This window comes from Myotis nattereri (assembly GCF_964212035.1).
Source record: "Myotis nattereri genome assembly, chromosome: 19".
Taxonomy (NCBI): domain Eukaryota; kingdom Metazoa; phylum Chordata; class Mammalia; order Chiroptera; family Vespertilionidae; genus Myotis; species Myotis nattereri.
Window position 1 is genome coordinate 4,830,929 of NC_138095.1, and position 21,431 is coordinate 4,852,359.

The 21,431-nt window shown below is 54.0% G+C and overlaps 1 protein-coding gene across 1 annotated transcript; it reads left to right on the plus strand.

Moving 5' to 3' along the window:
- The first annotated feature begins 3,391 nt into the window (after nucleotides 1–3,391).
- Nucleotides 3,392–20,941, plus strand: RAB35 (RAB35, member RAS oncogene family). The gene is made up of 6 exons (XM_081114103.1): nucleotides 3,392–3,660; nucleotides 8,980–9,030; nucleotides 12,642–12,765; nucleotides 17,221–17,345; nucleotides 17,436–17,560; nucleotides 18,761–20,941. The coding sequence occupies exons 1-6, from the start codon at nucleotides 3,609–3,611 to the stop codon at nucleotides 18,887–18,889; spliced, it is 606 nt and encodes a 201-aa protein (XP_080970229.1). The 5' UTR covers nucleotides 3,392–3,608; the 3' UTR covers nucleotides 18,890–20,941.
- The last annotated feature ends 490 nt before the right edge of the window (nucleotides 20,942–21,431 follow it).

Genomic DNA, 21,431 nt, shown 5'->3' on the forward strand with positions numbered 1-21,431 from the left:
TTTACTGCTGAATCTCCGCTTAGAGCCTGACACACAGTAAGCCCTCAGAGCAGTGGTTCTCAACCTTCTGGCCCTTTACATAGTTCCTCATGTGACCCAACCATAAAATTATTTTCGTTGCCGCTTCCTAACTGTAATGTTGTTATGAATTGTAATGTAAATATCTGATATGCAGGATGGTCTTAGGCAACCCCTGTGAAAGGGTTGTTTGACCGCCAAAGGGGTCGCGACCCACAGGTTGAGAACCGCTGTCTCAGAGACTTGTTGAAGGAATGGTAAGCTCTGTGAGGATGGGGTTTTGTTTTGCCCATGTTATATCCTCAGTGCCCAGCACAGTGCCTGGCACCTAGTAGGCACACAGTATTTACTGAATTTGTGAATGAATTGCCAGATATGCGATTTTTTAAATGCTGCTTTGGTTGATGTTTATTGCCTTCTGCTTATCTGTCCCTTCCTGCTGTCACCTCACACCTGGACTTCAGCAATGACCTCCCTTAAAGTGCTGCGGTTGACATCCATGCTGTATGCTTGCAGCAGATTACTTTCCTAAAATAGCATTTTGCTGTTGTTACTCTGCTCACAAACTTTCACTGCCTCCCAGTGCAGTTTCTAATGTGCAAACAGGTGGTGTGGCAGAAGCTCATCTGTAAGCTGTCTGTTCAGAACAGCGGAACGAAGCTTACCGTCAGTGTTATACACTGACTCTTACCTCAAGTCAGGGGGTTTCTATCTGTATACACACATAAAGTATCTATCCACATCTATCTACCTACCAAAACACTGCTCCCATCATTATAGTTTAAATAAATGTAAAATAGTATTTCTACAGGAAATGTACTCAGAGCTTCATTTTTGGGACGTCAGGCACATCTCCTGACCTACAGGGAATTCCCCCTGAAAGACAAAATTGATGATTCTCACAGACTGTGACAGTGGCTGTTTAAACACACCTGTCATTCAAAGCTCTTTCAATTCCAGTTCCATCAGGAAATCTGTATGAAATCTCTTTCCCCTCATTCTAGCTGAGAGTGATAGCATTCCTCCTCTGCAGTCTAGACTGCTTATTTGATAGCTCTTTTATCTATTGTATTGTCTTGTATTTTTAATTCCTCATGAGTGTATCTTATTCTGATGAGACTATAAGCTCCTGGAGGGAAAGGCTCTATTCTACTATCTGTGGCACATAATAAACAGCACTCATTAGACAATTAGTTACTAAATAAATGAATTAATGTCAAAGACAGGCAAGCCAGGCACCTGTTCTTCACAACGGCCAGTTCTGCTCTACTCACAGGTATCCTGCAGCCCTGATGTCAGGAGGCTGCCTTGGACCTGTGTGCTAGAGGCTACAGTAAGAAATGGCTAAAAGTATGATGGGCCCATGTACAATGACTGTGGTTAACTGTTATATGCCCACAGGCATGCCTTGGTGACGTGTGGGTTCGGTTCCAGACCACTGCCCTGAAGCGAATATCGCAATAAAGCCAGTTGCACAGATTTTTTGGTTTGTCAGTTTCATGTAAAAGTCACATCTGCACTATTACTGTAGTTTGAGTATGAAGCATTATGTCTAGAAAACATAATACAGTATTACTAAAAAATGCTATCTGAGCTTTCATGAGCTGTAATCTTTGTGTGAAACACAGTAAAACTTAGTATGCCTACATGTGCTGGTGCTTTAGAAACACAGCTCCAATCCTCACCACTAGCCTGTGTGGAACCTGGGGTTCTGAGACACCGTGATGTGACTTATCCAAAAGCTCAAAGCTTTTCAAGGCCGGAGCCAGGATTTCAGAGCTGGCATTCAAACAGTCTCTCCACCTCCAGAGCAGGTGGAGCAGACAGCCTGGAGTGCGGCCTCAATGGTGGGCCAGGGCTGAGCGTGCTTGCTGGTGGCCACACTGATGTTTCCTTCTTCCCTGACACTTCCTCACTAACAGGGCTGGATCAAAGGCGACCCCATTAACCTTTCCCGGACCAAGAAGGGCCACTTCTCAACGGTCAAATGAGCAGTTCTTCTCTCGGTACCGGTACCGTCAGAGTCCAAGCCCAGGTTCTTTTGACACCACCACACTGATTCTCAGGTCCTGGAAAAACTCAAAGCTGTAGCCAGACACTCCATATCCTGTTCAAGGATCTTCCCTGCAACACTGTATAACAAAAAAATTGTAACCAACATAAACGCCTATCACCAGCAGAGTGGTTAAATTACAGTTCAACCATGCGGGTACCATAATGCAGCAAAAGGCAGCGCACATGTGTTTTCACAGGCACAGAATACTCACCGAAGGAGATTTATTCATCCATCTAATATATATTTATTAAGCATTTTAAGGTATCCAAGAAACACTGAGATTACCTATGAGAAGTGGGTCTGAAGGAAAAGGAGCAACTTGTACTTTTTGGTAAACTGTACATTATTTTTAAAAACTATGAGCATTATTTTAAAAAATTGATTTGAAAAACATCAATTTGTTGCTCCACCCATCTATTAGCATTACTTTTTATAGTAAAAATTTTTTGTTTTATTTTACTTTTAATTTTTTGGTTTAAGGATATGTCTGTCTTTTGTAATCCTACCTAATATTTTATTTATATTCTTTGAATATTTACATTCTTTCCATACTGGCATAGATGATGATTTTAGTTACTTTATTTTGGATTTTTATTGCTTCTTTTATGGGAAGTGACCATTGTAAGTTTAAGCACAATAATAAATAAAACGTAAAGCAAAGCTCCTCCCCATCCTCAGCCCTTCTCTCCCTCCCCTCAAAAACCACACCGGGCATCGATCTAACAGGCTCGGCGTCGAATACTCGCCCCATTTTACCAAGGAGGCAACTCGAGCCCCAGGAACTGCCGGCTGGAGGCGATTTCCACCAGAGCGGACCTAGGAGGCCGCATCCTAACCCGCTAGGCTCCGCAGGCGGCTCCTCTCCTGGAGCACTCGGCAGCCGCCAACCGCTTCGGCGTCCCTCCCACGGGCTCGGGACACGGTGGCCGGAGCCAGCTCCCCGGGGGCGGCGTCCAGGCAGAAAGAGGGCGGAGCGTCCGAGGCCCGGTGTCAGCCCCGCTCCCACGGTCCCTGCGCGCCTCTTTTCCTCTCCGCAGACTGCGGGGCTTGAAGTCGAAGGAGCCAGTTCGTCCCGGGCCACGGCCGGGCTTCTCCGCCATTCTCGGCTTCTTTCCGTTCGGGCGCGACAGCAGCTCATCTTCCCGAGCCCTAAGGGCCGCGAGCCGCCGCAGCGATGTTTCCCGAGAAGCCGGCGAGCGGGCCCGCGCCGGCGGGACTGCCAGAGCGCATGCGCGGTGAGCGAGCGCGGCGAGGGCGCGGCTGGCCGACGCTGCGGCTGCGCACAGGCGGTGCCGGACGCTGCGCCTGCGCAGTGGCGGGGCGGGGCGGGAAGGAGAGAGGCGGCGGCAGCGGCGGCGGCGGCTGCTGAAGAGGAGGAGGAGGAGGAGGAGGGGGAGCGGAGGGAGGTGTTTCTGTCAGTTCCGGCTGTTTGTTCGGGAAGTGGATCCGCCGCTGCCGGAGCAGCCCGGAGGGAGCTGCGGTTCGCGAGGCCAGCGCCGACCCCGCCTGCCTGCCCGCGCCTCCCCCGCCCGCCATGGCCCGGGACTACGACCACCTCTTCAAGCTGCTCATCATCGGCGACAGCGGTGAGGGCCGAGGCGGCCGGAGGCGGCGTGGGCCCTGCCGGGCGCGGCCCGCGGGGGCCTCGGGGCGGGCAGACGGGCGGGGAGGTGCCGGCCCGCGCGGGGCGGGCGGGCGGGGCTGCCCGGCGGTCGCCGGCCCCAGGGGTGCGCCGAGGGGAGGCTGGGGCGTCGGGCGGCGGAGCGGAGGAGCCGGGCGAGCAGGGGTCGGGGCTGGGGCGCCCGGTCCACTCACCGCGCCTGCCGCTGCCTCACGTGTGACCTTGGTCAAGTCGCGCGATCTCTGGAGTTGGAGAGACCTGGGTTCGAGTGCCGGGACCGCCAGCTTCCCCAGCCGGTGACCTTGGGCGCGTTGCTTGGCGTGTCTGAGCCTCCGTGTCCTCCTCCGAGACGCGGGGACTGGCCTCGCCGGGCGGGTGGTCTTCGGAGAGGAAGCCGGGAGCGCGCGGCCCCGCCCCGGCGCAGGTGTGCTCTGTGGATGTGATCGGCAGTGTCCCCGGCAGCCGCGGCTCTTCCTCTGCAAAGTGGGCCCGTGCCCAGCACCTGCCTCGGGGTCCCGTGAGGCTGAGAGGTGAGGCAGGTGAGGCACCGGGCCGGGCCCGCCCCGCCGAGCTGCTGTCGCTCTGTCTCCCCGTGTTCCGGTTCCTCGTCTGTAAAATGGGGCACTAGGCTTGGCGTCCCGGGCCGGCGGAGTGTTGGGGCGGTCACGCACACAGTGGGTGTGCAGTGTTTGTCTGCTCTTCTGTGCGGCGTGTCCATGGCCGGGCATGGAGGTGCAGCCCATGTTACCGAGCGCTCAGCATCCCCACGCCCCTGGCGATCCTACTCGGCGCCCTGCAGCCTCTCCTGCCCAGCGCGTGCCTGGCACCCAGTAGGTGCCTCACACATAGTCGTTGAAGGAATATTCAGTGTCCTGATGAGCATAGGCTGGTTTCTGGGGAAGGGTGGAGGGTGTAGAGGTGTTTGGAGTGTGGCAGGTACGCAGGTTTATGGGGTGACCAAGAGGTCAGGGCGGCAGGCCTCTGGAGGTTTATAGGAGCGTAACTGAGTCGCTGGGGTTCAATGATGGGGAAGGAGGCCGGGGAGCACCCGACTTCATAGACCAGACCTGCGCTGAATGTGGGCACGGGGGTCACGTGACTAGAGGGGGTGGAGCCCGCGCATTGGTAAGGAGAGGGGACCGAGTCCAAGGGATGTCAGACCTGAGGCAGGAGTGTTGGGCCGGGGAAGGGGGTGGGTTTGGGTCTCCCGGGGAGCGGCATTGGGATGTGGTTGGTGGTTTGGATCAGGTGAAAGATGGCTGAGGTTTCCGTGGTTACTGGTGGAAGGGAGAGGGAAGAGGAAAAATTAGGGGTTCACTACAGAGATGAAGAGGAGCTGTGGTTGGGGAAGGAGTGAGACAGAAGGAGGTTGTGGTCTGAATAAAAGAAAACCAGACAAGCTGTGTAGACTTGCTCGCGGAGGTGGCCTCCGGCCTTCCTCTGGGCCCGGAGTGTGTGCCGTGACAGGATTTGATTTCAGCCCTGGTCTTGGTTCTCTCTTTTGGAGTTAAAGTCAGCTCTCCTTGGTCAGGGCTCCTTCTCCCTCGGCCAGACATCCAGAGCCTGTGTTGATTCCGAAAATGAAAAGCATAAGCTCAGCAAGAAGATGTGGCCTGTTGACTTTTCTTTGTCAAACCCAAGGATGGTTTTGGCCCCCTTCTTCGCAGGGCATTTTGCACGGTGTGTTGATTTTTCATCAGGAGTCAGTGTGGGAGAAGACTCACTGGCTCCTAGTTCAGTGTGTAGAGGACTGTGTTGTGGAGAGAAGGCAGATGCTTTGCAGCTTAATTTCTCCCGACAGTGAGCTGATCCTCAAAGCCAAATGCTTCGGAGACCGGGAGATGGTCACCATGGAAGTTCAAACGAATCTTTGGCAACTGAGCAAGGAGACGAGCATCATGTGCTCCCCTGGCCTGGGCTCCTGTGTGGGTGCTTCCTGACGGCCTGCCCATGACTTCACGGCCACCCCCATCGGCTTCTCCCCTGTGCCTGCGCAGTTTGTCAGAAAAGCAAACTATGGCTCAGAGGAGTTGACTGACTTGCCCAGAGCCACACAGCTCATCAGAGGCAAAGCCAGGAGTTAACACACATGGATTCGTGTGTGAGCAGCTGGTCCCAGGCCTGGCAAACAGTAGGCCCTCAGTGAATGTTTCTTTCTTTATAAATCTAGAGTTCTTCTTCCCACTCTGCCAGATTGTACATACTTCTAGAATTCATTCCGTCAGCTTCTGCAGCTCTTTTTTTAAAAAAATATTTTTAATTGATTTTTCACAGAGAGGAAGGGAGAGGGATAGAGAGTTAGAAACATCGATGCGAGAGAAACATCGATCAGCTGCCTCCTGCACACCCACTACTGGGGATGTGCCCTCAACCAAGGTACATGCCCTTGACTGGAATCGAACCTGGGACCCTTCAGTCCGCAGGCCGACGCTCTATCCACTGAGCCAAACTGGTTAGGGCTGCAGCTCTTCTTTATGCCTAAGGTTCTTACTCTCTCTTATGTTCCAACGTTGGCTCTAATGTGTAACAGCATTTCATCTGATCCACGAGACCTGCTGGAGGCTGGGGTGGTCGTCAGAGAGCCAGTGAAACCTTTCACACAGTGTGAGCTGAGGCTTGAAGAGGGGAAGTGACTTGTCGGAGGTTTTCCAGTGAATTAGTTACCGAGCCAGGTTTGAAATTGAGAACACTCTACTTGAAGGTCTAAAGGTCTTCAACAGTCTAGAACCGAAGCCAAGAGGAGTGAGGGAACCATAGCCCAAGGGGGGAGCAGGGCTGAGGGTGGGGACTTCTGTGGAGGCTTTTTGAGGGTCGGAGCATCTGTGTAGCCCAGAAGGCAGAAAGCAAGGGAGAGAGGGGTGTGATGCAGGGAGCACGGTGATGACAGAGAGTGTGTGTGAAGTGTTTGCAGAATAATCCTATGCGCGCACTCCCCCCCCCCCCCCCCCCCCCGCCCCGGCTGCCACAAGGCACCGAGTGCCGCTTCTGCTCCTTGCCGGGTGAAGGATGGTGCGGCTGGACTTGGGAAGCTGCTGACTTCAGCTGTGGGGAAGGTGGAGTGGGACTTGTCACTCCTCCCGTAGGCCAGTGCTCTGGGATGATGGTCGCAGCGTGTTTTCCCAAAGCAGCCTCTGCAGGGGTATTTGGGAGACGGCATTTCTGAGGGTGGGTGTCTGTTCCGTTGGAAGGGAGAGCAATGCTGGAGGTGGGTGTCAGGCCCAACCTGGAGGCTCGGAGGAGCTGTTGGTGTGGTCTTTCTGCAGACTGGTGGCTTTCAGAAGCTCTGCAGAGGAGCTGGGGGGAGTGAAGGGGACCCAGAGGCAACTCCGCTGCTGCTTCACCGCTTCCTGCAGAGAGCACCTCCCCTTACCTGTTTTAGATATACGGGAGTCAGGTAACCTTTAACTTAATAAAAGGATTCTGCCACCCCCCAAAGTTTGAAAAGCACTCCCTTGGCTCCTATTAATGCTGCAGTCAGCATTAGATAGCATAGCTGTCAGTGTGATTGGCATCCACTTAGTCATGATTCATTACACAGTGTTTTGTTGGCACCTACTAAGTGCTGGGCCTGGCTTCCAGCACATTAACTGTCCAGGGTAGGTGAGGCGAGATTGCCTTCCTGGAGGAACTCAGCCTCGTTGCCCAGACACAGCTTTTAGCTGAGTAAGTGGACCCAGAAGTCTCCAGGAGGAAGCAGAGGAGCAGGCAGGACCGATGGGGTGTTGGCATTGGGCAGAGCACTGGGAGGGACCCAGCCCAGGACTTGGGCTCTTCTTGGCTCAGCAGGAAGCCTTGTGGAGGCAGCAATGAGGAAGTGGCTCTGAGCAAGAGTGCTGCTGGCCCCGGCTGAGCAGCAGGTGCCATGGGGCACAGCACCCCCAGCCTGCCTTTGGGAAGGTCAGACCCAGGTTTACCATGAAACAAGTTCCCCTGGGCCTCCCCGGTGGGGTACTCACCTGGAGAAGTCTCCAGTCAGATCATCCAAGAGGACTGCTGAGAGGATTTCTGGGTTAGTTAGTGGTTAGGCACAGCTGGGGCTGGGGGCGGAGGTATGCCCTCTCTGAGGAGCTGATGAATGCTATGGGCTCCTCCCCCCAAATATGCACATATACTCACAATTTGCACTTAGTTGGGGGGTTTCTGAGACCCTAGACTAAGTTCTCTTCCAGTCTAGTTTTGATAGCACTGCTGCTAAAAGTCAGCCAGAGTGAGATGCAGGAGCCCCTTTGGGGTCTTGTTTTCACCTTCCTGACACAGATGCAGAAAGACTCCCCCAGCAGTATGTATTGGAAAGAGCTTTAGCACTCCCGAGTGGATTCAGATATCAGCTCTGGATTCAGATCTCAGCTCACACTTCCTGCTGAGGCCCTAGGCCAGCTGCTTAGCTTGTTGGAGCTTCGGTTGCCACATCCTGATCCTAACAGATGCAGCTGGAGTTAGAGGAGCATCAAAGTGCCCACCACACACAGCTCTCTCTGCATGCTAATTCTTTCCTTCTGTGGTCAGTTGACCCAGCTGGCCTTAGGGGATGGCGGGGGCAGGGGATGCACACAGGACAGGTTGTACTTGGAAGGCTAAAGCTGCTGTGTGTTGAAGTAAAGGGAAGCCAAGCTTACAAGGGTCCCGCCTGTGCTGGGAGCCTGTGTGCCAGCAGATGCTGCGGCAAGTGAAATGCTTTGTGCACATGGGAGCTGTGGGGCTGATAGGTGTATGGCAGACACCCCTCCTCACTGGTGCAGCTGACGGTGTCCTGACGTGTAGCATGGCTGACAGTTGGTTCGAGTTGTCTGGGCCTGTTTCCTCACCTGCAGAATAGCCCCAGTGATCTCACGGGTTCTTTGCAGCTCTGCAGGTCCTGTCTCACGCTGCACACAAACTGAAGCTCCACATATGATGTGCAGTTTTCTAGGGACCACATTTCAGATGCACTTTGGGGCCAGTTTCATTTGGTGACTTGCCCCTGCTTTATTTCTGTCATCTGGTACCTTCCTCTGGGTTGCTGGGGCCAGCCCTCAGCACAGGACCTGGGCACGAGTCCTTCTCATTTCTCCCCTGGGCTTTGGGGGCAGCTTGCCTTACACTGGGACCGAGGAGAAGATCAGAGATCGAGTGGGGGAGATGCTCTTGGTGTGTGGCTGCTTCAGATCGAAAACAGCATTGAGGAGGGAGCTCCGTCCCACTGGGTTTAAAACTCAGGACCCGGGTGTCACCTCCCTGCAGAAGGAAGGGCTGGTGGAAGGGAGGGACCCGTGCTGCCTCTCATCGCCTGCTCTCTCTCTTGCAGGTGTGGGAAAGAGCAGTTTACTCTTACGTTTTGCCGACAACACTTTCTCAGGTGAGTGTGCCCCTGAGGTGCTGCTGGGATGTTTCAGTTTTGAAATCCCTTTGCCTGGCGCCAGAACACCTGCCTCTGCCTCATGTCGCAAACCTTGTCAGTGTGATTGCAGGCTGAGGGAGGGGGACGCAGGGGAGGCCACAGGTTAGAAGCCTCTGCGTTCGTCTTCATTTGTTTAGTTAAAAAAAAAAATTCTTTACAGGCCCATACTTTGCTCACCCTGGGTCTATTTGTGTTTCAATATTTAAAAAAGAAAAAAAAACAGTTAAAAAAATATCGCAAGTTAGTACATGCCTGTGTGAAATTTCAAACAGGAAGACTCAATAGTGGAAAATGAAAGCTGTCCTTTTACCTACCCCTCTGGTGCCCTGGTAGCCTCTGCTCAGCATTGTCTGTCTTTCGACTTTTCTTCACTCCACATGCAGTGGCCACAGCCTGCCTTCCCCTCAGGGCATCAGGGACCACCCTTCCACGGCACGTACAGGCCTCTGGTTCTTTTGAAAGGCTTTGAGGTTCCCCTGGCTGTGCATGGATGCACATGGCTCACTAACATGCTCTTGATGTGTGCGTGCTTTCTGGTAGCTTCTGGTTTCAGTGAGGCTGCATTTCTTGGGCTACACTTTATGTTTCTTCTTGCAGAGATGAGGAGTCATGAGGTCGGCGTCTGTGCACTTAACTTTTTCACAGTGCTCTGAACTGAGCTTTCAAAGCTGTACTAAGTGAACTGACACTCCCACTGAAGGGGTTTATTTTATTTATTTTACTTAAAAAAGAAATATATATATTTATTGATTTCAGAGAGGAGGGGAGAAGGAGAGATAGAAACATCAATGATGACGAGAATCATTGATTGGCTGCCTCCTGCATACCCCACACTGGGTTTCGAGCCGCAACCCGGGCATGTGCCCTGATTGGGAATCGAACTGTGACTTCCTGGTTCATAGGTCCACACTCAACCACTGAGCCGCACCGGCTGGGCATGAAGGGGTATAAAGGGCCCATCAGTGCTAGGTCTTGGATAGTCTTCATTTTTGCTAAACCAATTAGCAAACAGTGCTATCTCATTTAAGTTTGTATTTCCCAGATGTTGGTGAAGTGGATGTGTTTGTTGAATACATCAGGTTCATTGCAGAGACTTCAGGCTAGCTTGGGCTCTCTGATCAAGGATGAACTGTGACTGTCTTGTAGGGAATTCCCTATGATGTGGTTAAGGGATGAGCTAAAACTAGGAAGTGATTACATGGCTACCGCCTCTCTTGGTGGAGAAGTGGGTTTCTCCCAGCAGTCGTCCTGCAGCACCACTGGTGGTGTGATGTGGAAAGAGTTGTCTGTGTGACCATGAGCCTGACTAAGTCTCAGCTCATCGTCAAGTGGGACTGATCACCGTCCTTCCCACAGAGGGCTATTGTGAGGGTCACCTGTGACATTGCAGGTCACAGTGCCTGGGACTCAGGAATCTTTCAGTTCCGACCAGCGGCTTGTTATTGCTTCTGCTCAAGAATGGTCACTTAAGGGGCAGCTTATCATTAGGCTGAAAAATACTCCTTTTCCTCATGACCTTCTGACTCCCCGTCCTCATGGCTTCCACTCCTGGAGGGCTCTCTTTTGCCCTCTCGTTCCTCTTGCCATTTCTACCACCAGTATCTTAGTTGGTTCTAGCCTGAAGCATTTCAGCAGCTCCCTCTAACCCCCCGTTCCCCTGTCAGACTGCTGAATTTATCTAGCTAGTACATGGCTCTGTCAGGGGCTTGCCTCTGCTTCAAACCTTAGCGGCCCTCTCTTAGGTGAGCAGAGTTTATAGCAAGGTTTCTCCACCTCAGAACTGTTCACACTCTGGGCCTGTGATCGGTGTTGTGGGGGCTGTTCCGTAAAGGATATGGAGCAAAATCCCTGGGCTCCACTCACCGGTAGCATGGGTCCCTCTCCCCCATTTGTGACACCAGAAATGTCTCCAGACATTGCCTCTGCGGAGACAGTCCTCCCCGTTGAAAACCTATGGTCTTCATCATTCGTTCTCAGCTCACCTTTCCAGCTTTCTGGCTCCTACTGTTTGTTCATTCTTTTGCCGTTTCCCAAGCTCTCACTTACTCATTCATTCAGCCACCAGCTGCCGGTTGAGTGCCTGCAGCAGTAGGTGCTGGGTCACACTCCTTGGCTCATCCAGAGCGGCAGTGCCCAGGGCCCCGAATGCCGGGCTGGCTTGTTTCTGAGTGTTTTCTCTCAGTGTTTTGCCTCTGGGTGGGATGTCTTCTCCCACCTAATCTCAGCCTTTGACATTTTACCTATTCTTTCAAGCTGGGCTCGAATATGACTTCTTCCTTGATCTCCACCCCACCTTGAACTTTGACCTTTCCTCTAGAGCAGTGATGGCGAACCTATGACACACGAACTCATTTTTTTGGTTGATTTTTCTTTGTTAAATGGCATTTAAATATATAAAATAAATATCAAAAATACAAGTCTTTGTTTTACTATGGTTGCAAATATCAAAAAAGTTCTATATGTGACATGGCACCAGAGTTAAGTTAGGGTTTTTCAAAATGCTGACACGCGGAGCTCAAAAGGTTCGCCGTCACTGCTCTAGAGTTTTGATACTTTATAGCAGCGGTTCTCAACCTGTGGGTCGCGACCCCTTCGCTGGTCGAACGACCCTTTCACAGGGGTCGCCTAAGACCATCCTGCATATCAGGTATTTACATTACGATTCATAACAGTAGCAACATGATAGTTATGAAGTAGCCACGAAAATAATTTTATGGTTGGGTCACAACATGAGGAGCTGTATTTAAAGGGCCAGAAGGTTGAGAACCACTGCTTTACAGAGTCAGTTGTGTGTGTCCTGTCTGCAGCACTGTGTTATACAGTAAGCTCCCATTGGAGTGAAAACATGTCTTAGCACTCGGGCCTTTGTAAGCCTGGACAGAACTGAGACATTGGCCAGAAATTCTCTTCTGCTCCTTCTCTCACACAGATGCCACAGGAGAGCTGTTTATAATGCAGCTCATACTCTGATTAAAACCTTCAGTGCCTTCCCGTCACACACAACAGAAAGCCCAAGCTCTCCGAATGGTGCAGGTGCCCTGAGATCAGGTCTTGGCACCCCCTCCCTACCTGCCTCTGACTCTGTGCTTGACCTTACTTGACCCCCTCCCTCCACTGCTATTTTTGCTACTGTCTCCTCTGCCTCAAACATTGTTTTTCAAACTGCAGGTCATGACTTGTGTGTTAGGAAGTTAATTTGTGGGTCTTTAAAAACGTTTGGAATAGAATAGAAAAAAAAGTGCATGCTAGGCCTCCCACTATTCTCAGGCCATAGCTAACAGTCCCGCCACTCTAATTAAAGGAGCCTGTCCCTCCCCAGTCACATCTCTGGTTTTATTCCTTTGTGGCGCTCATCACTTTGGAATTGTCTTTTTTATCTCTTTGTTTCATTATATCATGTCTGTTGCCCTCGCCTTGACTATGGTTCCATGGAGCTCCATCACGCCAGGGACCTTGTCTTTTCTTACTCAGAACTATGTCCCTGGGACCTCGATCATGCTGGGCCCAGAGTGAGTGCAGTGTAGTCTGACTGGGGCACCTGTGGACCTTGCTAATGTGTGTGCTTGCAGGCAGCTACATCACCACGATTGGAGTGGATTTCAAGATTCGGACCGTGGAGATCAATGGGGAGAAAGTGAAGCTGCAGATCTGGGACACAGCTGGGCAGGAGCGCTTCCGCACCATCACCTCCACGTGAGTCAGGCACTTGCCCCCATTCTGACCCCTCGCCACCGACGTTGGACACAGTTGAGTAACTAGCCCAGGTCATGGTGGAAATGTCAGGGTGGGTCCCGGACTGTCAGGAGGTAAGCTCCTTGCTGGCCACAGTCGGTGGTGTCAAGCTGAGCCCTCCTCTTCCTAAGGATGTGAGGACGAGGGGATGAGATATGGCTGCTGCTGTGGGTGGGCAGTGGCTGAGTACCTGGCTCTGGGGTTGGCAGGACAGTTCATGTCAGTCAGCATACCCTCTGGCCTTTGGTCCCTTTGGAAATGGGATGACAGTGATATTGGCTTCACCTGGTGGTCAGACACTTACCTTGTTGGGCTGTCAGCTGTGCAGCTTCCCACCACCCACCCTGTCTCTGGGAGCTGGCTTCTCTGTTGGGAGGGTGGGAAGGGGCGCTGGTGCATAGCAGGCCGTTGAGAGGCCACTACTTGGCCTCCCCAAAGCTGGTTACTGGGAACCCGGCTCACCCAGTGGGCTGCCACAGCACCTTTGTGACTCGCAGCTGCAAATAGGAGAGCCCAGCTGGAGCTCGACAGGGGAATCCTGTGGAGGGGCTCTTGGTTCTTGGGCTGTTAACGGAACAGGTTCCAGGAAAGAGCAGGGCTTTGAAGGCAGATGGTTCATAATTTTTTTTTAAGTATCAAGTTTTTTTGTTTTTAAATATTTTTATTTCAGAGAGAAAGGGAGAGGGAGAGAGATAAAAACATCAATGATGAGAGGGACTCATTGATTGGCTGCCTCCTGCATGCCCCCTACTGGGGATTGAGCCCACAACCCGGGCATGTGCCCTTGACTGGAATCGGACCCGGGACCCTTCAGTCCCCAGGCCGATGCTCTCTCCACTGAGCCAAACCAGCCAGGGCAATGGTTCAGAATTTACATTTCAGTTCTGTGTGACCGTGGACAAGCTGCCTAAATGTCTGTGCTTCGGTTTCTCACAGGCTTTGCTTTGATGCCGAGTCCTGTGTGCCAGGTAATCTGTGCTTGGGCTTCCTGAACATCTCCGTGAGCCCCCTGCAGGCAGTCTGCTGTCATCCCCATTCCGAGAGGGGTCCTGCTCCCGTGGGTGGCAGAGCCTGGGCTGCACATGGTGGTATCTGGCCCGTAGTAGTTGCTTCTTTGGTCGGCCTCTCCTGTGTCTCCCCCCAGTGAGCCCTGTGTGGGGGGGGGGCTCTTGGGAAGGTGGGTGAGGAAGTTCTCCAGCCAGAGATGCCTTTCCTCCCTTCAGCGTGCAGATGAGGTGGACCCAGGCTGGCTGCAGGATTTTCTGAGAGTGGGAAGTGTAAGGGGTGAAGAGCCTCTACAGTGGTGGCTGGGAGCATTGGGGGGTGGGGCGAGGCTCCAGAGGGTGCTGGCTGGGTAGCCTGGTCAAGGGATTGGATCCTGAGCAGTGTTGGGGGGTTTCTGTTGCTGGGCTAGCTCTGTAGTGAGCGCTTATGTACTGTGGTCTAAGAAGCCCCCAGCCCCAGGGGTCATGTCCTGGGGTCTGCCCAGTGCTGCTTTCTTGCTACTTGCTGATGAGTTACCTGAGCCTCTGGTGTCTCAGTGCCTATTTGCGAGGCCCTAAGGAGGGCACTGGGGTCAGAGGCTCCTTGGGAGGGAGGATGGGCATCTTCAGGTGGCTGGTGTGTCCAGGCTCAAGCATGACCAAGAACTCGACCTCATGGTCAGACCAAGGCACTGACCCCAGCTCTCCTGACCTGGGGCTGGGACTGTCACAAAGGACATTACCTACTTCATTTCATTAATCCTGATAAAAACAGTCCTGTGATTACCTCCATTTTATTAACAAAAAAGTGAGGCCCAGAGAGGGTGAAGGGACTTAGCTTGGTTAGTCAGGAGTTGAATTGAGGTCTGATACCAAAGCTCTTGCCTTTAACCAGTCCACAGTCCTGCTCTCTACTGACCCCTCACCCCCAAGAGACTGGGACTGTGGTAGATGCTCTAGTGCTTCCTGTGGGTTAAAACCAGTCAAGGAATTCAGGGCAGCCAAGATTATTGGGCCTGTGGCTGCGAGAAATGCTTTGGGCAGGGCAGAGGGCCCTGGGTGCCCAGGCCCTTTTAGCAGAGGAGCCACTGCCCCTCCCTTGACTACCAGATTCTTTCCGGGCAGGTGGGAGGGGTGCACAGCTCCTCATTCTGTTGGGGAGACTGGAGTTCCTCAGCTGCCTGAGGGCAGTATGCTTCAGGGTGCTTGAGAAGAGGCAGCACTGCACCCTGTGCTGTGGCACCAGCCTGGCCCCTGCTGGCCATCCTGTGTGCCGGGGGGGCTGAGGGTAGCTCCATCTTGGGGTCCCCGACTCTGCCGCTCATGAGGCAGGAGGCTCTGCAGGCCATGCCGAGGGGCCACTTTGTGATGGTAGCTGAAGGAAGGAAGGAGACTTGGGAGAGGTTGGGAGTTCGTTCTCTTTTCAGGGATCGGGTCAGGGTACAGTAGTGTGGCCTTTCTGATTCAGGGCATTGAAAGAGAAACCAAAAGCGCATCCCGTTAGCCTGCCAAGAACGAGCCCTGTGGTCACCCTCACAGTTTGTCTCTTGGTAGCCGGGTCTTGCTGACCAAGAGGGTGGCTGTCGGGTGTGGGTTTGGGGAGGAGGAGTGAGGTGTGGGGTAGTGAGATGAGAGGGAGAGGGAGGTGACGATACCTGGCCCTGGAGGTAGATCCAGGTGCCCTGACTTTGGCGGTGTGACTTCAGGCAGGTCACTCGGCCTCATGTCCTCACTGGTAAAATGGCAACCGCCCTGTCCATACAAGTTGTTGCAAGGATTAATTAGGTAGTGGATTGATTAGGTAGTGGATTGATTAGGTAGTAGATTGATTAGGTAGTGGATTGATTAGGTAGTGGATATAAAGCGTGGGGTGGGGGCCGGTACGGAGCTAAATCGTGGTGAGTGAAGTGGTTACTGATGGCGGTGGTAACAGGTACCCAAGGCCCGGGCACCGTCCTGGCCAGAGCTCTGAGTCTGTTTCTGTGAAAGGCCCTCACCTGGACCCCAGAGGGGGCGGAGTCTCCCATGGAGCAGAGGGCTTTGTGGTGGACTGGGCTGGGGCCGTGGCTATTTCTTGGCATCTTCAGTAGTCTTAGCAAAGGAGAGTTTGGAAATACATTCCCTCTGCACACTTTGCTGGCCGGGGACAATGGTCTCTTCGTGTACTTGTAGCTGCTCAGAGGGGTGTCCACGAAGCCGAACTGGTAATAATCTGACACTCTCAGCAACTGCTGGGGGTAGAGGACAGGGCTGGTTCTGGGGGCACAGTACCTAAATGGCTCGATTCTTGGGGCTTCCCAAGGCAGCGGATGGCAGAGCTTGGGCACTGGTTCTTACCTCGTTCTCAGAAGCCCCTGGTAAGTGAGTCTCTGCCGCTCTGAGTGGTTACACAGCATCGGGTGGAGAGTCCCCTGGCTGTTGGGTCTGGGAAGGCTCTCCAGGGAAGTGGAAGTGGGAGGCCTTGTCCTCCTCTTCCTCCCCAGGTGGATGTCCTCCATCTGGCCTACCGGACCACAGGGATGAAGGGGGACATGGTGTCTGGAGGGGAGTGCTTATACCCTCCTGCCGTCCAGACCTTCTAGCTCAGCAGTCGCCAACCTTTTGAACCTCACGGACCACCAGTGGTCCATGGACCATCGGTCGGCGACCGCTGTTCTAGCTGACCTCAGGCTGCAGGGTCTGTACGTTTGGATGGTGGCATATGTGGGACACCCTCTTCCCAACACTGCCTGCGTGCCATACTGCTTCCATGCTCTCCCTGCCCCTGGCATGGATGAGTGGCAGGATGTAAGGTGCCCCCCAGTCTCCTGGGGAGGGAGTGCAGACCATGGCAGATTTCACAAATGGCACATCTTCTTGGAATGGCATTTTACTAAAATTTGAGGAGAAACATTTTCGAATGTTAAAACAAGGATAGCGAGCCCTGGCTGGTGGATGGAGCGTTGGCCTGCACATCAAAGGGTGTGGCATCGATGCCCAGTCAAGGGCATGTACCTGGGTTGCAGGTTTGATCCCTCAGCCCTGGTCAGGGTGCGTGTGGGAGGCAACCAATCGATGTCTCTCTCTCCCTTCTATTCTTTCTAGAAATCAGTGGAAAAATATCCTTGGTAAGGATTAACAAAAAAACACACACCAAGGATAATATGATGTCAAATGCAAAACTTGCCTGAATTTTAAAAATAAAATGACAACCTCAAAGACGTTTCAAGCTAGTGGCCAACCCCGAACAACCTAGTTGGCTGCCTTAGGGACCGCGTGGGGTTCAGTGCTGCTGGCTGAGCACAGTGCGAGCCCGGCCGGCAGGGCCAGGCGAGAGGAGCCTCTGGGTGTCTTGCTGGAAAGGGTTGGCCTCCTCCCAGGTCCCGGCCACTCTCCAAGTGGGCAGGCAGGTCTTGTGTGGGCTGAAGCTTTGACACAGACCATGGCCCTACAGGTATTATCGGGGGACCCACGGGGTCATCGTGGTTTATGATGTCACCAGTGCCGAGTCCTTCGTCAACGTCAAACGGTGGCTTCATGAAATTAACCAGAACTGTGACGACGTGTGCCGAATATTAGGTGAGATTGGGCTCACTGGCGTGGGGACAGTGGGAGGGAGGGTGCCCGGGGTACTCCTGCAGGACCAGCTGACTTTGCTTTGCCTTCAAGTGGGGAATAAGAATGATGACCCTGAGCGGAAGGTGGTGGAAACAGAAGATGCCTACAAATTCGCCGGGCAGATGGGGATCCAGTTGTTTGAGACCAGTGCCAAGGAGAATGTCAACGTGGAAGAGGTGAGACCAAGGCCAGAGCAGGGACAGGGAGGGAGTAGGGCCGGGCTCTGCTCCACCACCATAGTCCTGCTCCTCCCCCTGCTAGCCTGCTGCGGGCACCCAGGTGGCTGACAGAACATGTCATAGTAGCTGCCAGGCCTTTAAAGTCTGAGCTCACATCTGAACAGTCCTCTCAGGTAAATTATTCCGTTTCAAATGGGAAACTGAGGCTCCAACTTCAGGAACAGTGCCCAGCTCCACACCACAGCCAGGCAGTGTCCACTCATCCTCTGCCGCACTGACCCTGCCCCGGCCACTGTGTCCCCTCTTCCTACTTTCGGGCTTCTGTGGCCTTGGCCTCCAGAGCTCCGGTGACACCTGCTGTGGACACATCCCCCTGCAGGGCCGGCTAGAAAGCAGGCGGGAGCCTGGGAGAAAGCCGGGCCTTTCGCCTCGAGCCCAGGCTGGCCGCACTCAAGGCTCTGGGCGAGTCCTGCCCATGGTGTGTGGAGTCCAGAGGCCCAGGGAAGCTGGATCCCCACTGCCTCCTGGACGCCCTGCGCCTCAGTCGGGCTGGGATCACAGGACGGGCCTTTCCACTGGGAGCCTGTGGGGTGGGGCCCGTGGGACCTTGGGCGGAGCCTACGGGCTCTAGGCTCCATGTGTTCCTCTGTAGATCTGGGGGGAGAGTCCCTGCGCCTTGGGTTGTGAGGGGAAAGTGAAGCAAATTGCCAAGTGCTTGATGATACCGTTCCTGCTGGAGCGGAGGACAGGACTGTGGGCCGGTAGGTGAATCCTGGCAGCGCAAGGGTGTCTTGGGGTCTAGGTTCTAGGCTGGCTGTGCTGTGAGGTGGCCTGGCCTGGACAGGCTCTGGGCCCTCTAACCAGTCACTAGTAGGGGCACCTTTATCTGTCTTGTCCAGAGAGTCCAGCTGAAGGAAAGGGGTTCTTTCTCTCTTTAAAAGAAAGATTGGAAAATCCTGAGAGTGACTTCTCCAGGACACAAGCTCATTGGTCTTTGGTGTTCCTCTTTGACCTCTACACGTCACCACCTCCTTCTAAAAGGGTGCGAAGACACACAGACCAAAGAATTCACAAGTAGAAACAGAAAGCTGGGCCCTGGGAGGTGGGGAGGTGGCCTTGCCGGCTGGCAGCGGCAGCGCAGCCGAGACGGGCCTCCGCACCAGGTCTGAGGCCGCCCTGCCTCCTTCATCCTCACAGATGTTCAACTGCATCACAGAGCTGGTCCTCCGAGCAAAGAAAGACAACCTAGCAAAACAGCAGCAGCAGCAACAGAACGACGTGGTGAAGCTCACGAGGAACAGTAAACGGAAGAAACGCTGCTGCTGATGCCCGCAGCCCCTGCAGACTGCACTGCGGCCACTCCCGGCCCGAGGCCCGCCGGCCCCTCGGGGACAGGCTCCGTTTCGTGCCGTTATTTAAGAATTCTCTCCACGTTTTTGTATCTGGAGGCGCCATCGGCACTTCCTCCCCTCCCCCTCGAGTACCAAGAAGGTGTTGGACAACCTGCCCTTCCCTTTTGGTGCCCCTGCCCCCTGGCCAAGGCGCCTGGGCCCAGCGAGGATGCTGCCAGCGAGCGGACTGATTAACCCGTTTGTACATAATGTATATTGCTTTAACCGGCCGTTTCACCCTCGTCCTGTTCTGGCTTTGCCTCCCTAATGCCAGCCTGCTGCAACAGACCCTCCCTCCCCCTCCCATCTTACCGCCAGCAGCTTCCTGAGGAGATGGGATCGAGTTCTAGCCATGTCTTTTGCCAACCTGGGCTGGTGGAATGGGCTCCACGTTCCTCATTCTCTCCTGCAGGCCATCGCTGACTTCTGTACCTGGCAGGTAGGGCCTTGCTCAGCTCCCGCCCTCCCCATCTCCTACCCATCTGGCAGTTGGGGGGCCTGGCCTTGATGTAGGCCTGGGGTTCCCATTAGAGGCCCTGCCCTCAGCTGACCCAGCCCGTCGGTTCCACAGGAGTCACTCCTGCCCTTTGGCCAACAGATTTCTCGTCCTGCCTTCTAGACGCCTCTAAGCTACAAACCCAGGGGAGCTGTGCTTCTATTTATACCAACCTGTTTCAGTTCCAGCAGAAAGACAGGGTGTGTTCACGCAGGGATGGGGCTTAGGAGCATTATTTTAACAGCTAAGAAAATGAAGCCAAATCAAATGAATTAAGTTCCTCACACTTCTTTTCTCTTCCTGAGGTTCGGTTGGCACAGCAGCAAGAGTTGTGGCCTCCCCTTTGGGTCCAGTGTTTGTAGAAAAAGTGAATGGCTTCCTGTCATTGTGGGGCCGGGCTCTTGGCAGAGCCTCTCTGCCTTCCTGGACGCTGCTTGGTGGGAAGAAGGGGCCTCTCACCCTTGTCTGTGTGGGTCCAGGGCCTCCCACCCTTGTCTGTGTGGGTCCAGGGCCTCCCACCGAGTTCCTGGGTCTTTGATGTGGGGAGTGGGTGCTGCTGGACTGGGGATGCTGCCTCTTGCCTCTGAGCTGGGTGGCAGGCAGCCTCAGGTCACTGACAACTGTCTTGGTGCAAAGGTAGCACGAGGATTCCTTAGCAGGTGGGAAGGAATGGCAGCTGCGGCTGGGAGCCAGCCAGCTCTGACTCCCCTGGTCCCTCGGAGGAAAAACCAGGGTTATCTACACTTGATCACTGTCCCCTCCTCCTCCTCCTTGGGACACTTCATTCACCTTTCCCCTAAAAGGATCACGTAACCTGGGAATAATTTATTTCAACACCGTGGTGTGTTTGACTAGATTTCCTTCCCTGGCGATTTCCAGCTGAAGCCGACTGGACAATCACATCACAGATCACGCTGCAGATTTTCCTCGTTAACACTGTTGAGGGGTTTTTAATCAAAACGTGGGGTTCCCCACTTCCCCAAACTGCCAAAACACTGTGGTTCCACGTGACAGGCCTTCACTCTGGAGCTGCAGGATGAGTTGGGGGAGTTGTGTGGGCCGGGGAGGCGGTGCTGTGGAGGGTGGCTGATCATGGGTCCTGGGTGGGCAGCACACTCCACTCTGAGCATGAAGGTGGTGCTGAATGGCAGTGCTTGCAAACTCCAGCAATAAGAGGAGGGGGTCCTGGAAGTTTCCAGCCCCGGCTAGAAGCCCCCGTGGCTCTGGCCGCTGGGTGTCCAGGCCCAGGTGGCGGGTGATTTTGGTGACGACTGCCGGTCCTGCTGGGTGTTGTTCGCATGAATGGGGGGTGGGGGTGGGGGTGGGGTGCTCACAGGGCTGGGCCAATGTCCTGTGGACCTGATGCGAAATCCTGTCGAACAACAAAACTTTTAAATGGTTTGCTAGGATTATTTCTGTATTGAAAGTTTCTAATTATGCTTTTTTAAAAAAGTACTAAAAATAAAGGTTCAAGCTGCCAAATTTTCTTCAGGGCCTGTTTCCTGTCCTCCAGCTGTGTTCTGGGTGGGCCTGGCTTCTTCCACCATTGTGTCCAGCTCTGGTGGGTTCTTGCCTGAGGCCCAGGGACTGAGAAGCCCAGTTCACTTTCTCCATGGAAGGCTGGTCCACGTGGAGGTTCTCTGGTTTGATGCATTGGCTGAGCGCAGTGCGAAGATGCCAGGGGAAGCGCCCTGTTTCTCTCACGTCCGGAAGGGTGCAGTGGAAGCTTCGCCTGCGTGACTTCGTTCGGGCTTGAAGTTTCTGCCAAGCTGGAGGGCCTGCCTGCCCGTGGCTGGGCAACGGCAGCCTTCACTGGCAGGGAGCCCAGCTGGGGTGGGCGTGGAGGCAGCGCCTTCGGCCACTGCTCCCACAACAGCTGTCACTGACAGGGTGCCTCCACCCTCCCGGGGAGGTGCCCCTTCCTGGCTGAATGCACTGGCTGGGTCCCTGTGTATGAGGGGGCTCCCTGTTTCTGCCTCTG

Coding starts and splice junctions, on each gene's coding strand:
- RAB35 (XM_081114103.1), top strand. CDS start 3,609: ATGGCCCGGGACTACGACCACCTCTTCAAGCTGCTCATCATCGGCGAC. Junction 12,766..17,220: donor TTCCGCACCATCACCTCCAC/GTGAGTCAGGCA, acceptor ATGGCCCTACAG/GTATTATCGGGGGACCCACG. Junction 17,561..18,760: donor AGAATGTCAACGTGGAAGAG/GTGAGACCAAGG, acceptor TCATCCTCACAG/ATGTTCAACTGCATCACAGA.